General features: G+C 42.0%; 2 protein-coding genes across 2 annotated transcripts in view; one reads left to right on the top strand and one right to left on the bottom strand.

The window, feature by feature from the left end:
• DUS2 (dihydrouridine synthase 2) overlaps positions 1-14,542 on the bottom strand; it is a 29,839-nt gene extending 15,297 nt beyond the window's left edge. The window contains exons 1-6 of the mRNA XM_076349329.1: positions 14,403-14,542; positions 10,753-10,798; positions 8,618-8,709; positions 7,659-7,702; positions 6,783-6,843; positions 4,203-4,250 (exon numbers count right to left, since the gene is read on the bottom strand). Of these exons, the coding sequence (XP_076205444.1) occupies positions 4,203-4,250; positions 6,783-6,843; positions 7,659-7,702; positions 8,618-8,709; positions 10,753-10,798; positions 14,403-14,525 (414 nt within the window). The 5' untranslated portion in view covers positions 14,526-14,542. The remainder of the gene's footprint in view (positions 1-4,202; positions 4,251-6,782; positions 6,844-7,658; positions 7,703-8,617; positions 8,710-10,752; positions 10,799-14,402) is intronic.
• Positions 14,543-15,048: 506 nt separating this feature from the next.
• Positions 15,049-19,345, top strand: DDX28 (DEAD-box helicase 28). Its single transcript, XM_076349215.1, has one exon. It carries the CDS (start codon positions 15,049-15,051, stop codon positions 16,678-16,680), a length of 1,632 nt encoding a protein of 543 aa, XP_076205330.1. The 3' UTR covers positions 16,681-19,345.
• The last annotated feature ends 250 nt before the right edge of the window (positions 19,346-19,595 follow it).

The raw sequence follows: 19,595 nt of genomic DNA, 5'->3' as shown, positions 1-19,595 counted from the left end.
GATCATTTCAAAATATAGTGCACAGGTTTTTCATTTTCATGCAACTATTTTCAGTCTTCTCGTATTTGAGTTGTGGTTTTCTTAGGAAAACTAAATGTAAGTATACCCTAAAAAGAGATTTTTTTTTTTTTTTAAAGAGAAGAAAGCCTTCAAAATGGAAAAAAAAGAGAGGAAAATATCAAGCAACAACATCATTGAATCTTCTAAAAGAAAACAAAAATTGTAAACTGAATTCCACACTTAACACAAAGCATATTTTATTCATTAAAACAAACAGAATAAGCAGACAAATGAGCAGCAGTTAGCTTAACCATTTAAGAACTGAGCTACGGAAAGAATCTCCTTTTCACAGGCTGAATTTAAGTCCAACAGACCATACTTAAAAGGGCCATGTAATGGCCTATCATGTTTAAATCACTGTATGACTAGACAATAAATAGTACCAGAAATCCAGCAGCTCTCTAAATAAAAGAGTGGAAACCAGCTGATCCTGATTGTTATTAGAAAAATACTTGTTTTTCAACTTTTTTTTTTTTTGAGATATTATCATGCATGTTATTCTGCACTTCCCTCGTATAAAATGGCTGGAACTGCAGGTAAATGATTTCTTTCAGAGTTGTGTATACTATGAAACTTGAATTTTGTTTAACGTTACTGCACTTATTACGTTCCCAATACAGAAATGAGCTGTTATTGCCAGCACTCACAAGTTCTTAGAACAGCTGGCAAGTAATTAATGTCACCTTGCACTGTCTACTTAAATCTTTCCTCAGTAGTGTTCTCTCAAATAAAACAGTAAGATCCAAGAAAATGATCTAAAACCCCCTCTCTAGCATTTTTAATTTGTATTATTTTTGCATATAAATCAAACTGAAATGACATTTTCCAAACATCATCACTGTAATATTTTTCTTACAAGAGCATCATAAGCAAACCCTGTAAGTTTTCATTGTCAGCCTCATTAAGGATTCCAATGTGAGAACCAAATCCTACACTTTTTAATCAATTGATTAATCAAAGCCTGATTTGGAGCTGTAATTTCAGATGTCTTTTGCAGGCTATAAGTTTACTTACCCCTTTGCAGTTGGCTAAGAGTAATTTTCATGCCTAAGATTCTGCTGCCTATTAACATCTTCAATTGAAAAGAACAATTCCAAATTTTTGAATATCAAGTTTCCTGCTCTTCTGAAGATCAAAACAAAATGTAATGGTTGTAGAGGGGAAGGGAAGCTGATTTACTTCTAGCCTGTTAAGTATTTTCCTCTCAATTCCCACTCCTAAATTTTTTTCTTTCAGTCTTCATCACCTCATGCTTCATAAATTACAATTTAATTCTGGATAGTATCACCCACCTTACCTAATTCATGGAACACCATACAGGTCTCAACAAATTGGGTTCTGGTTCCAGTTCCAGTTTGCTTGTTCTGGTTCCAGTTTGCTTGACCAACCTGATCTCCTTCTATGACCAGGTGACCCATCTAGTGGAGGAGGGAAAGGCTGTGGATGTGGTCTACCTGGACTTCAGCAAGGCCTTTGACACTGTCTCCCACAGCATTCTCCTAGAGAAGCTGGCGGCTCACGGCTTAGACAGATGTACTCTGCGCTGGGTCAAAAACTGGCTGGACGGCCGGGCCCAGAGAGTTGTGGTGAATGGAGTTCAATCCAGTTGGCGGCCGGTCACGAGCGGTGTTCCCCAGGGCTCAGTACTGGGGCCGGTCTTGTTCAATATCTTTATCGATGATCTGGATGAGGGGATTGAGTGCACCCTCAGTAAGTTTGCAGACGACACCAAGTTGGGCGGGAGTGTTGATCTGCTGGAGGGTAGGAAGGCTCTGCAGAGGGACCTGGACAGGCTGGATCGATGGGCCCAGGCCAACTGTATGAGGTTCAACAAGGCCAAGTGCCGGGTCCTGCACTTCGGCCACAACAACCCCATGCAGCGCTACAGGCTTGGGGAAGAGTGGCTGGAAAGCTGCCCAGCAGAGAAGGACCTGGGGGTGTTGGTCGACAGCCGGCTGAACATGAGCCGGCAGTGTGCCCAGGCGGCCAAGAAGGCCAATGGCATCCTGGCCTGTATCAGAAATGGTGTGGCCAGCAGGAGTAGGGAAGTGATCGTGCCCCTGTACTCAGCACTGGTGAGGCCGCACCTCGAATACTGTGTTCAGTTTTGGGCCCCTCACTACAAGAAGGACGTCGAGGTGCTGGAGCGTGTCCAGAGAAGGGCAACGAGGCTGGTGAGGGGTCTGGAGAACAAGTCTGATGAGGAGCGGCTGAGGGAACTGGGGTTGTTTAGCCTGCAGAAAAGGAGGCTGAGGGGAGACCTCATCGCTCTCTACAACTACCAGAAAGGAGGTTGTAGCGAGGTGGGTGTCGGTTTCTTCTCCCAAGTAACAAGCGATAGGACAAGAGGAAATGGCCTCAAGTTGCGCCAGGGGAGGTTTAGATTGGACACGAGGAAAAATTTCTTTACTGAAAGAGTGGTGAAACATTGGAACAGGCTGCCCAGGGAAGTGGTGGAGTCCCCATCCCTGGAAGTATTTAAAAGACGAGTAGATGAGGCGCTGAGGGACATGGTTTAGTGGACATGGTGGTGTTGGGTCAACGGTTGGACTCGATCTTAGAGGTCTTTTCCAACCTCAATGATTCTATGATTCTATGATTCTGTTGCCTGTATTGTTAGCTGACTTTCTGCAGAAAACACTTACCTGGTTCTGCTTTCTCTTTTGAAAAATTGAGACTGATACCAACATCCTCTAAAAATGTTTTGAGATCAAGACTGGATCACTTGTACTTTTGCTTTTCCCATCAGCTAATGAAAGAGAGTAATAGGTCCAGTCTATTCCATTTAAATTCTTGCTTTGGCACAATTAATAATGCTTCCAGTTGCTGAATGGTCAGTTTATACAGCTTGGCTAACACTGTGGCTCTTGACACCAAGAGATTCTTACATTTGGCAAAAGGCTAACACTCCGTCATGGTTATAACTTTGATGACATGCCCTTCTAATGGCACGTCCTCAGAGAATGAAATAAATGACGCAGAACAACCTGTTTTCGTGTCTGAGCTTACAAAGAATAGTAACTAAGCAATGGATCAACTTGTTGAAACTGTAGAAGTCCTACTAGCCTACAAAGCTGAATGGTGTTATCACAATAAGAGGAAGGATTTACAAAAGACAGACTGACTCAACATCCATTTTAGACAGAAGGAAAAGGCATGAACTGCAGGGATCAGAAAGAGACTGGCTATCATCCAGAAAAAGTCATGCAGATGAGCAAAGAGAGTCTGGCCTCTTCAAAAGACTGACCTACGTCAAAGAACCCTTAAAACAAAGAACATTCAAAAGCCATATGGAAAAAGGCAGAGCAATGCTTTTGGTATTTTTGTTTTGTCCAGATCTGCATACTTTTGATAGTACAAGAAACAAAGAATAACTACCTTGAAACATTTGCCACTGTGTACCACGATTCAGTTACTAGTGAGAGGTGCATTGTAAACCAGAATTGCCCTCAGGAACTCTGAACGATATAGTGAGCGACTAAAAGCTAAGAGGAAGCAAGACAAACTTCACAGTCAACTCATCTGAACTGTGAAGAATCAGGTCTTTAAACAGAAAGAAAATAAAAGAACTATATGCTAAAAATGTTCCTGGAAACCCAGAGCAATGTCTGGACTCTGTTTAATCTCAGTAAGCTTAGAAGTCCCTGGGGAGGGGGGCGGGGATAAATATATATATAAAAAAACCATATTACATATCTATCTATATGTAATATAGATAGATGTGTATATATATATCTTTTTCATATAGGTTCATACAGGTTTTTTTTATATATATCAAAGAATATATATACACATAGATATATAAACATACATATGTATGAACCTTTTTCATACTGGTTCACATAGGGTTTTATATAGATTTACATACATATGCACGTAAAACTCCTCCCTCTGCAAATATAGCACCACATTGTGGAAGTTTTAAAACTGAAAAGGAAGAAGGTAGCAATTTTATAGTCCAGACAATGACAATGAGAACTAAGTCAGGATTATTTATCCATAACCTCAATTTCAGTATTCAAAATTGATTATTCCACTCTAGCTTTTACAAATTTGTCTTCTAGGCATTCATTCCTGCTTCCAGTAGAGCACAGTACATAATACTTTCCAAGGCAGTTCAAAACCCACAAGGTGATACTTACAGACTCTATTTTGTCAGGATCAGACAGCAGTGCGGCTCCCATACCTCCCTGGGAAAATATACAGAAACTGTTACACACTAGGCAAAGACATTTTTCAGCTCCATTATTTTGCCTAATAGCAGACCACAGCAACAGTACAATATTATATTAAGGAAAAAAAAAAAAGGAGAAAATGGCAAAATCTAAAATGCAGGAACATTGTGCAATGTACACTTTGGTGAAACACATTTCCTAGAACCGTATCAGAATAATTAAGCAGTAATTCAGGGCACCAACTTGCTCCCATTACTTTATGGAGCAGACAGGATTTCATAAAGCCATTTTTAGCTACCGTAATCATCCAATTTCTACTTATTGACAGCTGAACAGATTTATTGTTTTAACATTATACACCACGTTTGAGAGGTCTTGATCTCAGCAGTTTCTGTCTACACACTACATTTGGAAAAACAGGCTAAGACAAATTAAGTGGCTGTATGGAACACAAATTATGGACACTAACAATTTAATATTTTAGCTGTTCTTTCTGCACTATCTCATCTGCATACATACATCTAGAGGCCAATAGGCAGACACAAGAAATAAGTTCAATACTGTATGAACTTTTTTGACCCAAAACTACTGTCAGAGAATAACTGTCACCAGCATATGTGGCCAGCAGGTCAAGGGAGGTGATTCTGCCCCTCTACTCTGCTCTGGTGAGACCCCACCTGCAGTACCGTGTCTAGTGCTGGAGCCCTCAGCACAGAAAAGACATGGACCTGTTGGAGCGGGTCCAGAGGAGGTCCACAATAATGACCAGAGGGATGGAACACCTCTGCTATGAAGAAAGGCTGAGAGAGTTGGGGTTGTTCAGCCTGGAGAAGAGAAGGCTTCGGGGACACCTTATTGCAGCCTATCAGTACTTAAGGGGGCTTATAAAAAAAGATGGCAGCAAACTTTTTAGCAGGGCCTGTTGCGACAGGACAAGGGGGAATGGCTTTAAACTAAAAGGGGGCAGGTTTAGACTAGATATAGGGAAGAAATGTTTTATGCTGAGGGTGGCGAAACACTGGCCCAGGTTGCCCAGAGAGGTGGTGGATGCCCCATCCCTGGAAACGTTCAAGGTCAGGTTGGACGGGGCTCTGAGCAGCCTGATCTAGTTGAAGATGTCCCTGCCCACGGCAGGGGGGTTGGACTAGATGGCCTTTAGAGGTCCCTTCCAACCCAAACTATTCTATGATTCTATGATTTGAATTTTTGATCTTTCATCCTAGAATAGGGTGGATGTTTTGGTCTTTTGTTCTTAATTATGATTCTGTGGAAGGATAAAATAGTCTTTCATGTAATTAGTTACAATACAGAAAAAAGTAATAAAGGCTAAAGAAAACATTACTGGAAATATCATCAGACCATTATGAATTTAATGACATGTCCTCAACATGACTACAGTTTCTTGGTAATACCACTTTATCTCAAAAACTATCTGGCAGAAAAACAGAGGAAGTTCAGAATCAACAGAATCTAAATACATAAATTAAAATTTGAGTTTAAAAGAATATGAAATATTTGTTTTCACCATACCTCACTTACCTCGTCATTTTCATAAGTTACCATCGAAACAAAAAAGTTAAGGGGATTAAAACAGAAAAACCTTAGAAACATGTGGGTAAAATTATTTACAAGTTAGATGGAATATATTAGAAGAATTTAAGTAATTATTCTTCAGAGTGCAAGCCAACCTACAAAACTAAGAAGTGGTGAAACAAAAAATCCCCCTATAAATTGATCCATCCTATGCCTTTCTTGCACCATCGCCTGGCTTAACAGCACTAACAATTTGACTACTCTGTTTTAGCCACTGATTATCGACAGAGGACTAGTTTAGTATTGCATGTGCTTACCTAAAAAATCAAGTTTTAACTGATCCATCCTACTCCCACTTAAAGCTGACCAATAATTGAACTCAGCATTGCTGAGTTGCAAATATTTACTTGTTCAGATGACAAACTGCGATTCCTATTTTTTTCTAAGGCTAAGCAGAACATATTTCACTCATCCAACAAATTAGTAACCTCAGGAAAACAAAACAAGGAAACAACCCACTTTATTTTATCCTGCCTTACAGAATTTACTTTTAAGTGCAAGACACAACATAGCCTGTCAGAATTTCCAGAATTCTAAATAACTTTAGTGTTAATTTTGTGCATTAATACAATTTAACAACCTCACTATGTTTTTCTCAATATTCAGTGGTTGTCTTGACAGAAAATACAATCACCACTTGCTCGGTGGTACAAGTCCACACTGACCTGAGCTTACAAACTTCATATATGCTTACCCTCTTAAGGATATTGTATGTTTAATTACATGACCAAACCTATTCTTAAGTGAGATTTCTAATAGACTACATTATTTTACTGTACTAGGGCCATGACACCTTCAAGACTTTTGTTTATTGCAAAAAAATAAACTCAAGTTTATCTGCATGAAAATTTTACTGCTTGAATTTGTTCAGCCCAGACAACCAGAACAGGTATTTGGCACTCCACACCTCTAAGAAAGAAAAAGCTTATTTAAGAGTAATTAAAATCCACTTGCCTTAGTAGAATATTCTTTTGGGCATCCCATGTTGATATCAATACCAGCTACATCACTCTCTCTGAAAGAGAAGAAAGAAACAGTTAAAATATTTTTCAGCATATTAGAACAAGAATCAGGAAATAGACATCTTTCCAGGAAACTTCTTCCATCATCATTAAGGCTTAAATGAGAATTTAAGGTTAAGTTTTTATTTGGACTTCTGAATTTTTAGCTTCTCGCTTATATAAGTTACGTATTTATTTTAACAGCGGTCTGAAGATCAGTCTGTCCACAGGTTTCAATGACCAGTGTTGTGCAGAAGCTACAAATACTCATCTTAAATATGTTTATATAGGATTAAGTATATCTAAGTATATCCACCACTAAATTCACCACTGTCACTAAAGCAAGTCCTATTGAAACTTCCATCTATTTAAAGTGGAGGCTAAAAACACCTTTTAAAAAGGTTTGAGACACACTTTTCATCTCTGCACAATATTTTATTGGGGGCTTCAAACCACAAACAATACGAGACGTTTTCAGGCATATTGGTCTTAGTTGCAGCTGTGCAATACCCAGGGAAATTTCATATTGGAGGGATCAAGGACACACATACTGCACTAGCAAAAAGCCATCAATCCCAGTATAGAACTTATGCAGCTGCTATTTTAAGCAAGAATTATTTTAAATAGAAGTTGCAGTTACACCATTATACCACTGGCCTTTTGAGATGCTACACTTTACTGTGCAGCTCCTACAGAACTTTTCTTGGTCCTATCAAGACCTATCTTGATCCCCTCAATCATAAAAAAAATTGTCTTCCACGATAATTCCTCTGTACAAAAAAATCTCAAACAAACCCATAGGGGAAGGGGGTGAGAGAAGATGACTTACACAAGCTTAGCTACTGCCAGGGCTCTTTCAGCATCTGCTGAACCCTGTTGGTAAAACAAGAGGATTTATAATTACAAAATATCATCAAATTAGTAAAAAAATGTGCTCACTTGCACATATGTATAACTATATTTGCTCTAAACATTTAGTACAAAGTGACAGAGACCCATTCACAGCACAATGGATAGCTAAAACATTTAGCTAAAGCATGTACTAAGTCAGCCACTGAATGACAAAAGGTGATGCAGAAAGAGATCCAGAGAGGTCTGTCCACCCTCTTAACCTACAGCAGTATCAACTGTTCTTAGCCCATCACCATTAGATATTTATCATGTTCTTAAGAAGCTCCACTAATAACAATTCTACAGCCTCTACAAGCAACCTATTCCAGGGTTATCATTACCACTGAAAAAGGTCTTTTTCAGTATCTAATGCAGTCCACACTTCTCCATCCCTCCAACCCCCATCATCTCTTGTCCTACGCAGAGTGGTCTCAAAGAACAAATTACTACCTTTTTCTCTCCAGCAGCCTTTAATCCATTTGTGCAATGTTAATGCACACACTAATCCTCTCAGGAAACACTGAGACTGTTTAGTGGACAGTGCAAGACTTAAATATGTGATCAAACATCAGCATAATTTATTTTTGGTATCTATACCTTTGGAAATATATCAAAGATACCTATTAACAAAAACAAGCTGCTGTCATAGAGCACACAATTCATCTCAATCACCTCTTCTGAAAACAGCTGTACAGACAGCTTATATCTTGACTGCATGTGTACCAACAGAATAGAAATTCTGCAACACATTTGGTGTGAAATTTTACATCCACCTGAAGCATCAAGAAATTGCTAGTCTGCAATACAGAGAGCTGCTTTAGACTTAGATTAATGTTACTAGCACTACCTTGTTTAACTATGTTGTTACTAGAAGAGTACCTGGGGTTGGTTTCTTACCATTTGAAAGACAACACGGTGCCTCTCCCTTTCACAAGTTCTGAAAACAACTCTTTCATTAGGTGCAACGAAGTCCACCGTTTCAAGTACTTCTATATGAAATGAGAAACAGATAAAACAGACAAAAATTATATACAAATGTAATCATAGAGTCATATGACTATGTAACTTGTATATGAATGAAATGCTATCAAATAAGTCTTCCACAAACAGCAGAATTAATGGCACGCTACCTCCTATATGCCCTTGCAGTACATTTCTTGCACATTGCTGTTTCCCTCCCATAGTACTCCCTAATCATCCCCTAGCCTGTTTCTTGGGCAAGCATCAGCACCAGGACAAATCTAATGATTAATCAGCCAGAATGAACATAACGGTACCATTTTTGGGATGGGGCAGGAGGGGAAAGTAGATTTGTAGTGGACTTCTGTTCCCCAGCAGGGACACTACAAACAACTGTTTCTCATGCTGCTGAGCTGGGGAGGTCTCAAAGATACCTTTTTAAGAACTTGTCTGTGAAAATCATATTAGGCCAAATCTAGCCCATGGAGCTCAAGTTAATAAAAGAATGATAAACAGTGAGATCTTCTATGTCTTGCTTCCTTATTGCAGTAGACTAAAAGGTGTGTATATTAAAGTCAAACAGCTTAACATTTAGCAAGACTCATGATTGGAAACTGTCTCTGAATTTATTTCTTGGACACTATCAAACTTTTCTTGAAAAATTTAAAGGCTTTGTAACTAATATTAGTAGTTTTGCTCAGGAAATTAGATTTTAATATTAGCACATACACATGTAAAGTTTCTGGGGGGAAAAAAAAAAAAAACAAAACACAACAAAGAAACCCAAAACAAAACAAAGAGTTTTTTACTGTTTATTCTTTTGGAACCTTCAACATAAGAAAGACACGGACCTGTTGGAGCAGGTCCAGAGGAGGGCCACAAAAATGATTGCGGGGATGGAACACCTCTGCTATGAAGAAAGGCTGAGAGAGTTGGGGTTGTTCAGCCTGGAGAAGAGAAGGCTTCGGGGACACCTTATTGCAGCCTATCAGTACTTAAAGGGGGCTTATAAAAAAAAGATGGCAGCAAACTTTTTAGCAGGGCCTGTTGCGACAGGACAAGGGGGAATGGCTTTAAACTAAAGGGGGGTAGATTTAGACTAGATATAAGGAAGAAATGTTTTACACTGAGGGCGGTGAAACACTGGCCCAGGTTGCCCAGAGAGGTGGTGGGTGCCCCATCCCTGGAAACGTTCAAGGTCAGGTTGGACGGGGCTCTGAGCAACCTGATCTAGTTGAAGATGTCCCTGCCCACGGCAGGGGGGTTGGACTAGATGGCCTTTAGAGGTCCCTTCCAACCCAAACTATTCCATGATTCTATGATACCATAATAGCATACAAAGGCAGTAGAGAATGAGAGGCTGAAGCCAGTATGTAGATACAGAATTGAGGAGGATTATCTGTTAATTACAGTTTTATTCTTTGTCTTTTTAACCCACATAAAACTAAAAGCTTTAACATTTTAAACAATGCACTGGAACTATAATGTCCTGTCTATTCCAGCTACTAGTTTCTTTCACCTGCTGCCAGGAAGCATAACGCTGAAACATTAGTAATGGATTTCCAACTCTGATCCCATTTTTCATAGTAAAAAGAGAAAGACATAATTCCAGGAGCTAGAATTATAAAGCCCTTCACTTTAGAAGGCCTATACCTGCACACCTAGTGACCTGACCTCTGTCAAAGAGCTTAACAGAAAACTCTTGTAATAAACTAAGTCAATGGTGGAGAAAGACCTTGTGTTAGGGCCCTAAAAAGAGTAACAAACTGTCAGTTACTAACACATTAGCCCTATCCTCCAAACATATTTGTGGTTTTCCTGAGGGACACTGACTGAACTATTGAAATTCCTTAAGAAGGGAAGCTGAAAGTTTGAAACTGTAGAGCAGCACACAGGTGTAAGGTAGAGCTTCAAAAGCTTATTTTAAGTCCCTAGACACTGTTTAGAGAGATTATATGTGCTGATACCTCATTGTCAGCACTATAAAGTTACTTCAGAGAAATAATTATCTTTTCTCTTAACTAGAAAAAAACAACGCTTACAGGTATTAACAAAAGAAATGCTATACTTGCCATTTATAACTCTCTTACACTGCAGCATCTTTATGTCAATCAGCTCCTGAGAAGAAAGAACATAAGTATCTGTGAGTTGAAGTGTTTAAGTCACCGAGCTCTAACCAGTTGCCCATTTTATTAGGTAAGAATAACTATCTAGAGATACCAAATATAGAAGAATGCAAATGAAAACAAGAGTTTAACTATACAACACTCTCAACTGAAGTTCCAAAATATGAACAGAACATATGAACATAAGAATATGATATGTTTACATAGTTCTAGAAGAACCATTTTGTTCAAATACCTATCTAGCAAGTTGGAAACAAAGCAGAATGAACCACCTAGAGTGGAAGGGGAAGATAACTTAATGCTATAGCAACAGACCACCTCAAGAATCAATGTAGATTTGTACTGGCCAAACACATAGGTGAACAAAACAGTAGTATTCAGCTTTAAGGCTTCTTTACCTTAATCCTGAGTTTTAATGGTTCCCTACACTAGTTAAAAGACAAAATGAAGCTTTGTGTTGACCTTTACTGGAGAACCTAATATACAGTCACCGTTCTTCTAGAATTTGTGGCTTTCTTTTAGAAGAAACCCAAAACTTCAGTCTATATATATTAGCTTAACTGCAGATTTATGCAACCCAATTTATTAAGGACACCATTTGAGTCCTTTTCTCATATATCTCATCAACTTGATTATAGGTGAGCTTTAAGACAAACTGACTGCCTTTAATTGACAAAGGGCTACAGCCTGAGCCAATATAACCTGTTAGCTGCTGAAATAAATATGCAGCTGTTAATCCAACTGTTACATAAATTGAGAAAAAAAATCCCACCATACTATATTTTTAGTTACCTGAAGAAGTTTGGTCTACTATAGACTCTTTGTTTTAGCAAACAAGACAAGGTTTAAGACCTGCTAATTTACAGGTAAGGGATAAACAAACAATAAAGTAGGCTAATCTCAATCTGCTTGCATTATACTATAGGTCTTACGAGTAGTGCTTTTAATTTAAGTTTTTAACTAATACTCCTGTCCTGGTTTTGGCAGGGATAGAGTTAATTTCCTTCCTAGTAGCTGGTACAGTGCTGTGTTTTGGATTTAGGGTGAGAACAATGTTGATAACACACCGATGGTTTAGTTGTTGCTAGGTAGTGTTTACACTAGTCAAGGACTTTTCAGCTTCCCATGCTCTACCGACTGAGTAGGCTGGAGGGGCACAAGAAGCTGGGAGGGGGCACAGCCAGGACAGCTGACCCAAACTGGCCACAGGGACATTCCATACCATGGGATGTCATGCTCAGTATATAAAGCTGGGGGAAGAAGAAGGAAGTGGGGGATGTTTGGAGTGATGGTGTTTGTCTTCCTAAGTAACCGTTACGCGTGATGGAGCCCTGCTTTCCTGGAGATGGCTGAACACCTGCCTGCCGATGGGAAGGAGTGAATGAATTCCTTGTTTTGCTTTGCTTGCATGCGCGGCTTTTGCTTAACCTATTAAACTGTCTTTATCTCAACCCACGAGTTTTCTCACTTTTACCCTTCCGATTCTCTCCCTTATGCCACTGGGGGGGAGTGAGCGAGCGGCTGTGTGGTGCCCAGTTGCCGACTGAGGTTAAACCATGACAACTCCTCATCAGATAGTGTTCACTTTAAGTTCTGAAACAGCTTTGAGTTCCAAAATGTTGAGGGGATTGGGGAGAAACGATTGGAAAACAAAAGGATAAATCAGAAAATGAAGTTACAAAATGCAGTTATTCATGCTGTTCTGTTGCCAAACAACTGCAGTATAATTACCTAAAACAACTGTTTTATTTTATGCTATCTTGTCAATTCTTAAGAAAACCTACAAAGCATAGTTTCTCTGATAAAATCTATTAAGACAGATAACTAACTGCAAACACTAATCTATGACAAAGGCATCTTAACTCTCCTGTCTCTCAACAGCAATGTGGAGAAAAAAAAAAAAGACAATGTAGGAGATCTTATTTTTGAGATGAGATGATGAAATCTACAACAGGTTTTTGGCTACAGGAATAACTTTCACACTACAAGTTTTGTGATGTACTGCAACTTGTTAAGTAAGTTTGAGGGTCTCTTCTGAGGTACTGTTTCTCTGGAACTGTGGCAAAAAGTGTGTGTGAAGGAGAAACTGCTTTAACTATACAGTTTAAAGTGTTGGATTAAATAACTTCTCATACCCTGTGACTTCAGTGGTAAGCAAAGCAATACCTTTATGTGTGTGGTTTGTTGTGGTTTTTGGTTGTGTGTTTTCAAAAAAAAAAAACAAACACAATTTCTGCATTACTATCTGCCACTAATTTCCTATACAATGGCCCTGTCAAATCTGTGGTTAATGAAATCCAGTAGCTGCTCAGTAACAAGGTTCTTTGCTACTACTAAGAAGTGTAAGAGATAGTGGAAAAGTACAAAGGCTGTCTAAAGCCTGACTCACTTTTAGTGTTTAAGGCTTCTAGATTCTGTAACTCTATGCTTGTGATTTCTCTATACGTGATCTACAGTTAGCCTCCCAGAGAATGAAAAAATATCTGTTCTCACTTAACCCCATGTAAAGCAGAGAGGTTGTAATTCATAAACTGAGAAACTTAATTATTGTTTGTCAAAGAAGAAAACCACCTTATTTCTCCCAATTTTATGACAGACAGCAGTAACTATTCTACTAAATTTTGAGATTTCTTCTGAATCATCCAGCAATAACTATTCTTTCATATGGAGCTGATCCAACTAATTAAATATCATTTGTAATTGTAGAAGCTAGAGACAAGGTGAACTGTGGCCAAGACAAAAACAGCATATTGTCTCTCTGAGAATGAATCTTTCCTTTTTTTCTCCCCCAGAAAGGGCAGTGAGCTAACTCGCAAGAGAACTGCTGTGAAGATTCCTGGAGAACATTGTAAATGACTGATTCTGACAGTTTGTTTCAGCCTGTTCTATTGGTACAGATCAAACATTCTCCAGGAAAGCCAGTATTTAAGCCATGTTTACATTATGTTTAACTCCTTACTGTTTGGTTGGTTGCTTTTTTTTTTTTTTTTTACATTTCGGCTGAGTCATGTAACTTGTACCAGTGCCTACACTTGAGAAGAGCTAATAATTGCACTGAAGAGGAAAATGGGAATACTGATGCACTGCAACAATAAGGATAGTGAAGACTAAGTACCTTAAGTTACAGAGTAGTCCTACCAATAATATCTGCAGCAAACTGGAGTCTCAACTTCAGGCAGCTTTAAGAAAAGTGGCTAAGCAACAAGGACAGCAGTGCTGTACATATGGATGCTCTGGGTTAGCACAGCAGAACTAACCGGGTGAGAGGGTAGGTCAGTCTAAGACTTCCTTCATTGTTATGATTCTACTCAAAAAAACCAAACCAAAAAACCCAACAAAAACCAAAACACAGTAGAATGTGAGGAAATTGTTATGGTGTTTTGTATAAATTAAATTATTGAACAGTCTTAAAATATGAGTTTGCCGTAACTTGAGGACTGCTCAAAGAGAAATGCCTTAAGCCATAGAGATTCTTTTTCCCCATTTTTCTAATGAAAAATATATGTAAAAGGAAAAGTTGTACGATAAACAAAGTCTATTTGTATTTTTCTTAATAATAATGTTATAAGACTGCCTCATCTGCTCATCCTTCATACCTCGCAGTACACGATATCAGCACCATAGTCCAGAGCAAGAAGACGCATTGGTAACGTTCCCACTCGCACCATTGGAGCCAGGATCTTCTTTCCTCTAAAACACAGAGGTGTGTTCACCGTCATTCCTGTTGCGGTACTACCTGAAAGAGAAAATCAAGGGGGATAGCCATCGAATATAATTTCCTACTCGTAAACGCCCAGAACTTTCCTTTAGCGGGGGGGGGGTATGTGACCCTGTCAAACCTGACAGGCTCGCAGGCCGGCTGCTCCACCGCTGTTTACTCAGCTCCCGGCCCTGGCGCCACTTGCGTGGAGCCGCGAGAGAGCTCATCGGCGCCCTGAGGCGTCGGGGCGGCCCGGGGGGTGCTCCCCGCCGCACGGGGGGGGCGAGGGGCGCCGGGTCGGCTCTGCCAAGCCCCTCAGGGACATGTTTGCTCTCGCGGGGCGCGGCACGGGGGTCACCTCTCAGCCGTCAGCTGAAAAGGCGAACGTGAAGAAGCCACCGCCGCCAGAGGTATCGGCCGCGCGCGCGCCCCCCACCCATGGCACTCACCCTCCTCGCGTGGCTCCGGGGGGCGGGGGGAACCGGGGGACGCGTCTCTTCACGGCGTCATCGGGCAGCGCCGCCGCCACGTGAGAGGCCGCAATGGCGCTGGGCCGCGGTGGGACGGTGGGCGCCCTCCCGCTGCTGCCGCGGCGATTGGCGGCCACCCGGGCGGCGGCGGGCGCGCAGCCCTGCGGGAGCGTGGTGCGCGTCCCCTGGGCCCTGCGGCTGCGCCTGCAGCGGGGCGCGCAGCGCCGTCGGCGCGGGCAAGGGGAGGCGGCGGCAGCGGCAGCGCAGCCCGGGAAGCTGCTGCTGCGGAGCCGGCGGCCGGAGCTGAGCCAGCCCCGCTGGCAGACGGTGGGGCGCTGGGAGAGGCCGCAGCTGGTGTCGGCGGGCTGGAAGCACAGGAAGGCCTGCGGGGACTACTTCCAGCTGGAGCCCTCGCAGGAGGCGGCTCCCGCCCTGCAGGCGCCGCCGCCTGACGCGGGGCAGGGCCCGTCCTTCGCCGAGATGGGGCTGCAGCCGGCACTGCTGGCCGGCCTGGAGGGCCTCTCCATCGGCCGCCCCACGGCGGTGCAGCGCCTCGCCGTCCCCGCGCTGCGCCGCGGCCGCAGCGCGCTCTGCGCCGCCGAGACCGGTAGCGGCAAGACGCTGGCCTACCTGCTGCCGCTGCTGGACGGGCTGCTCTCCCGCCCCGAGGGGCCGGCGGCGGAGGCGGCGGGGCCGGCGTCGCCCCGCGGGTTAGTGGTGCTGCCGTCGCGGGAGCTGGCGGCGCAGGTAGGCGCGGTGGCGGCGGCGCTGTGCCGGCCGGCGGGGCTGCACGTGCGCGGGCTGACGGGCGGCGGCGCCGCGGGTGGGCTGCGGAGGCAGCTGCGGGCGCCGCCGCCGGGTGCCGCCGTGCTGCTGGGCACCCCCGGGGCGCTACGGGAGGCGCTGCGGCGGCGCTTCCTGGCCCTGGGCCGGCTGCGCTGGATGGTGCTGGACGAGGCGGACACCCTGATGGACGACTCCTTCACGGAGCCGCTGGAGGAGATCCTGGCGCACGCGCCCCTGGCCGCTGGCGCTCCCGGGCCGGCCGGCCCAGAGGAGGCGAGGACCCAGGTGGTGGTGGTTGGAGCCACCTTCCCCGCGGGGCTGAGCCAGACGCTGGGGAAGTTCACCGACGTGGGCCGGTTTGTCACCCTCACCACCCAGAGTCTGCACCGCCTGCCACCCCACGTCCAGCAGAAGTTTGTCCGCCTCAAAGGCCGGGACAAGCTGCCCGAACTGCTGCAGCTACTCAAGGAGCGCCCAGCGTCCAGCGGGGCTGTTCTCATCTTCTGCAACAGTGCCAGCACTGTCAACTGGCTGGGCTATATCCTGGATGACCACAAAATCAAGCACCTGAGGTTGCAGGGACAGATGTCAGCAGCTGCTAGAGCTGGCATCTTTGCCTCCTTCCAGAAGGGTGACGTGTCTGTCCTTGTCTGCACTGACCTTGCCTCGCGGGGACTGGACACCAGCGGTGTGCAGCTAGTGGTCAACTATGACTTCCCAGACACCCTGCAGGACTACCTGCACCGCGTGGGGCGAGTTGGACGGGTTGGAAGCAAGGCACCTGGAGCCGTGGTTAGTTTTGTCACCCATCGGTGGGATGTGGACCTGGTGCGGAAAATAGAGACTGCAGCCCGGAAAAGGACAGGTCTCCCAGGCATGGACTCCTCTATTAATAAGCCTCCACCTAAAGGAGTTTGATTCAGGTTGCCAAGCAGTAATAAATGGCCTGGTTGAATGACTAAGCTTGAAGTCATTAAGGCAGAGCAAATGAGCTTCTGTGTGTAAGTTAGACTGAAAGAATAGAGAACTGAGTTTCAAACCAGGTGATCAGGTTAACTTTGTGCATTGTTCTGGAAGCTGCAATAGTCATTTCCATAGGCATCACAACTCATGACTTTCCAAAAGGAAGCTAGTAAGTGAGTAACAAAATGCCTTTGGAGAAGACTGAAGAATGATCTCATCAGTTGATTTTATTTGATTTTGTTGAGACCTTTAACTTAAATTCACATCAGAATGAAAGTATGCCTGTATGATATGTGGCTCTGTTGCATTTCATTGCTTCCCACCACCAGCAGCTAAACATTCATTACTGAAACTTAAAAATTACTACTGTGGCGGGACAAAAAAAGAAAATATTTTCCTAACTTGGATATAACTTTGACCAATTATAGATACATGTAGAAAGACTAAAGGACAAATTATATTTTATTTTCTTGTGATGTAGCAGTTCATTCAGAGAATGAACTAGACCAGATACTGCTAAAGCTCAGTGGGAACAAGAAGGCACAACAAAGCTTGAGGCTTTTTCAAGGTCTTAATTTGTCATTTTATGGTTACCTTTCACTGAGAAAGGGCATCTTGCTGCTTCCTGTTCTATTAAATTAAAAAAAAGTGTTTTCTGCATGCTGTAGTCACATGTCCAGTCTCTGAACTGATTGTAAAAACAAAAAAACCCCCAACCCACCAAAAAATGTCTCCTGTTAAAGGAAGAACTCACAGGTTCTAATGACTCGCAGGTAACAGAGTGAGTACAAGATTTCTTTTGAATATCGTGCCATTGTTCTTTTCTGCTTTAAACCAAAAGGATTAAATTGAGGCTGAGGTTCTTTCATATCTAGCTACTAGTTTGTATCCATGGTAAATAATCACACAAAAATAGTGTTTTAGCTCTGATTTCTGTTGCAGTGGTTTGTCACAGCCTTTTCTTCTAGTGGTTGTTTTTCCCATACCTGGGAAAAAGCACTTTAGCACTTTAGCCTGTGCTAAAACTCAGTATGTAGAAATAGTAAGCTGTTAAATGAAAAGATCACAGCATAGTATCTAAATCATTGGTTTCAGAGGAAATAAGGCACTGGAGCTACTCTAATTCTTAGTATACTGAGAGTAAAAACTAAAACAGAAAACTTGCACAGATAATCACTTAAGGATAAGGCTATATAACCTTATCCTAGAAATTGTACACATGTACTCTGTTCACATTGCACAGTTAAGGGGCTCTTAGGGGAAGTTACAAGCTGCAGTAAAATTATTTACTGTAATGGAAAGCTTTCAACTTTACAGAAATACAGGGGAAGAGTGATCCACTCGGAGACTGGAAACCTTTATATTTTGGACCCATTCATTGCATGGACTACTTGCCTCTCATCTGTAGTTCATTTAACTGCAAATCAGGCAATTTATGTGTCCACAAGCAGAAGCTTATTGTTCATGTATAGGAGTAGGGTAAATCCTTAAACAGAAATCTCGGGACAATCTAGTAGTATAATTTACAGAAGATCCTGTTTCCATTTGTTAATATGCATCTTATGTTGTATCAGGTCCTCTGAACTGCTGAGAAATAGCTTCCTTTAACTGTAGACACGCAGATTAATTTAAATGAGGTAAACTGTATTCAAGAAACTCCAAGTAAGAAATTTTAATATTTGCTTGCCTGCTTTGCCTAAGCAATTTCAGGCTGACTCCATCTCAGATATAATTTGAATCTGATCTTTTTCAAAGCTGTAGCGCTTCACTGTATTAGCATAAATATCAAGTTATTACCTGCTTCATAGAGTGTCCTTCTTTCCTGAGGCAGCTGGTGACGGTGCTTCCCAGTTCAACATACAGAGTTGCCCTTTTAAGTTTCTGAGGAAGATTGTTGCTTGGGATCTCAGATGTCCGTCTTCAAGTATTTGTCTTCTCGTATAGCTGTTATGCAGGACTAAATCAATCAGTTGTTCAGGCAAAAGTTTCATAACTTGCAGATGATGTGTACTATAATACTTTGCTCTATTACCTACAGTTTCCAGCTAAATAATGCAACCAAAGTTAACCACAGTTAAATGATGTCACATAAACAATAACTTCTGACACAAGATCCATGGTCAAACTATGTGGCAGTGGTCATTCATAATTAATGCATCTGCTTAATTTGTACCAGTAACTAAGTGGCATTGGTGATGAGAGAGTAGTTTTTTTCTTGAGTTGAAATATGTGGAAGGAAAATGGGAGGAAGGTTGACTTCTGATAAATTATCCAGACAATAAAAGGCAATGTGGGCATACTTGACATTGAGGTATAAAATACACGTTAAAAATGAGTGATTGGTGTATTACACATGTTACAGAAATTAATTGTATGTGTTCTGATGGCCATAGCACAAGATGTTGAAGATGTTCTATAAGGTTATATTTGGATTTTTTTTTATGTTTTCAGATGTAATTTGTAGTTTAACTTCTGTAACTCACTTCTAAACACTCAATAACGTAGTCTATGAATCAGGAGTCGTGTTACAGTGAGTCCCATGACAGGTCAGTCTGGATTGCAGCACACAATATTATCAAATTAGACAACACAGTGAAATAATAAAGTTCTTTCAGCCATATGCTTCTTAATTTTGAAGTAATATGCGCTTTATATATTTACAAACAGTAGCCTTGAACGTGGTACAAATGCTCTAAACTGATTGTTGCTAGGGCACTGTTGATCAAAACAGTTTATCAAAGAACCCCACAAACTTTCAGCATTTATATACTAAAGCGGCCAATAAAAAGCTTTGGGTAGATAACTCAGAGAACGCTATATTTACCAATAAAGCCTTTTGTAAACATTACTTTCAAACAAAACCACAGTTC

The sequence above is a fragment of the Aptenodytes patagonicus genome, chromosome 11, assembly GCF_965638725.1.
Source record: "Aptenodytes patagonicus chromosome 11, bAptPat1.pri.cur, whole genome shotgun sequence".
NCBI lineage: Eukaryota > Metazoa > Chordata > Aves > Sphenisciformes > Spheniscidae > Aptenodytes > Aptenodytes patagonicus.
The sequence above is the reverse complement of the archived record's forward strand: the minus strand, read 5'-3'. Positions and strand labels throughout refer to the sequence as shown.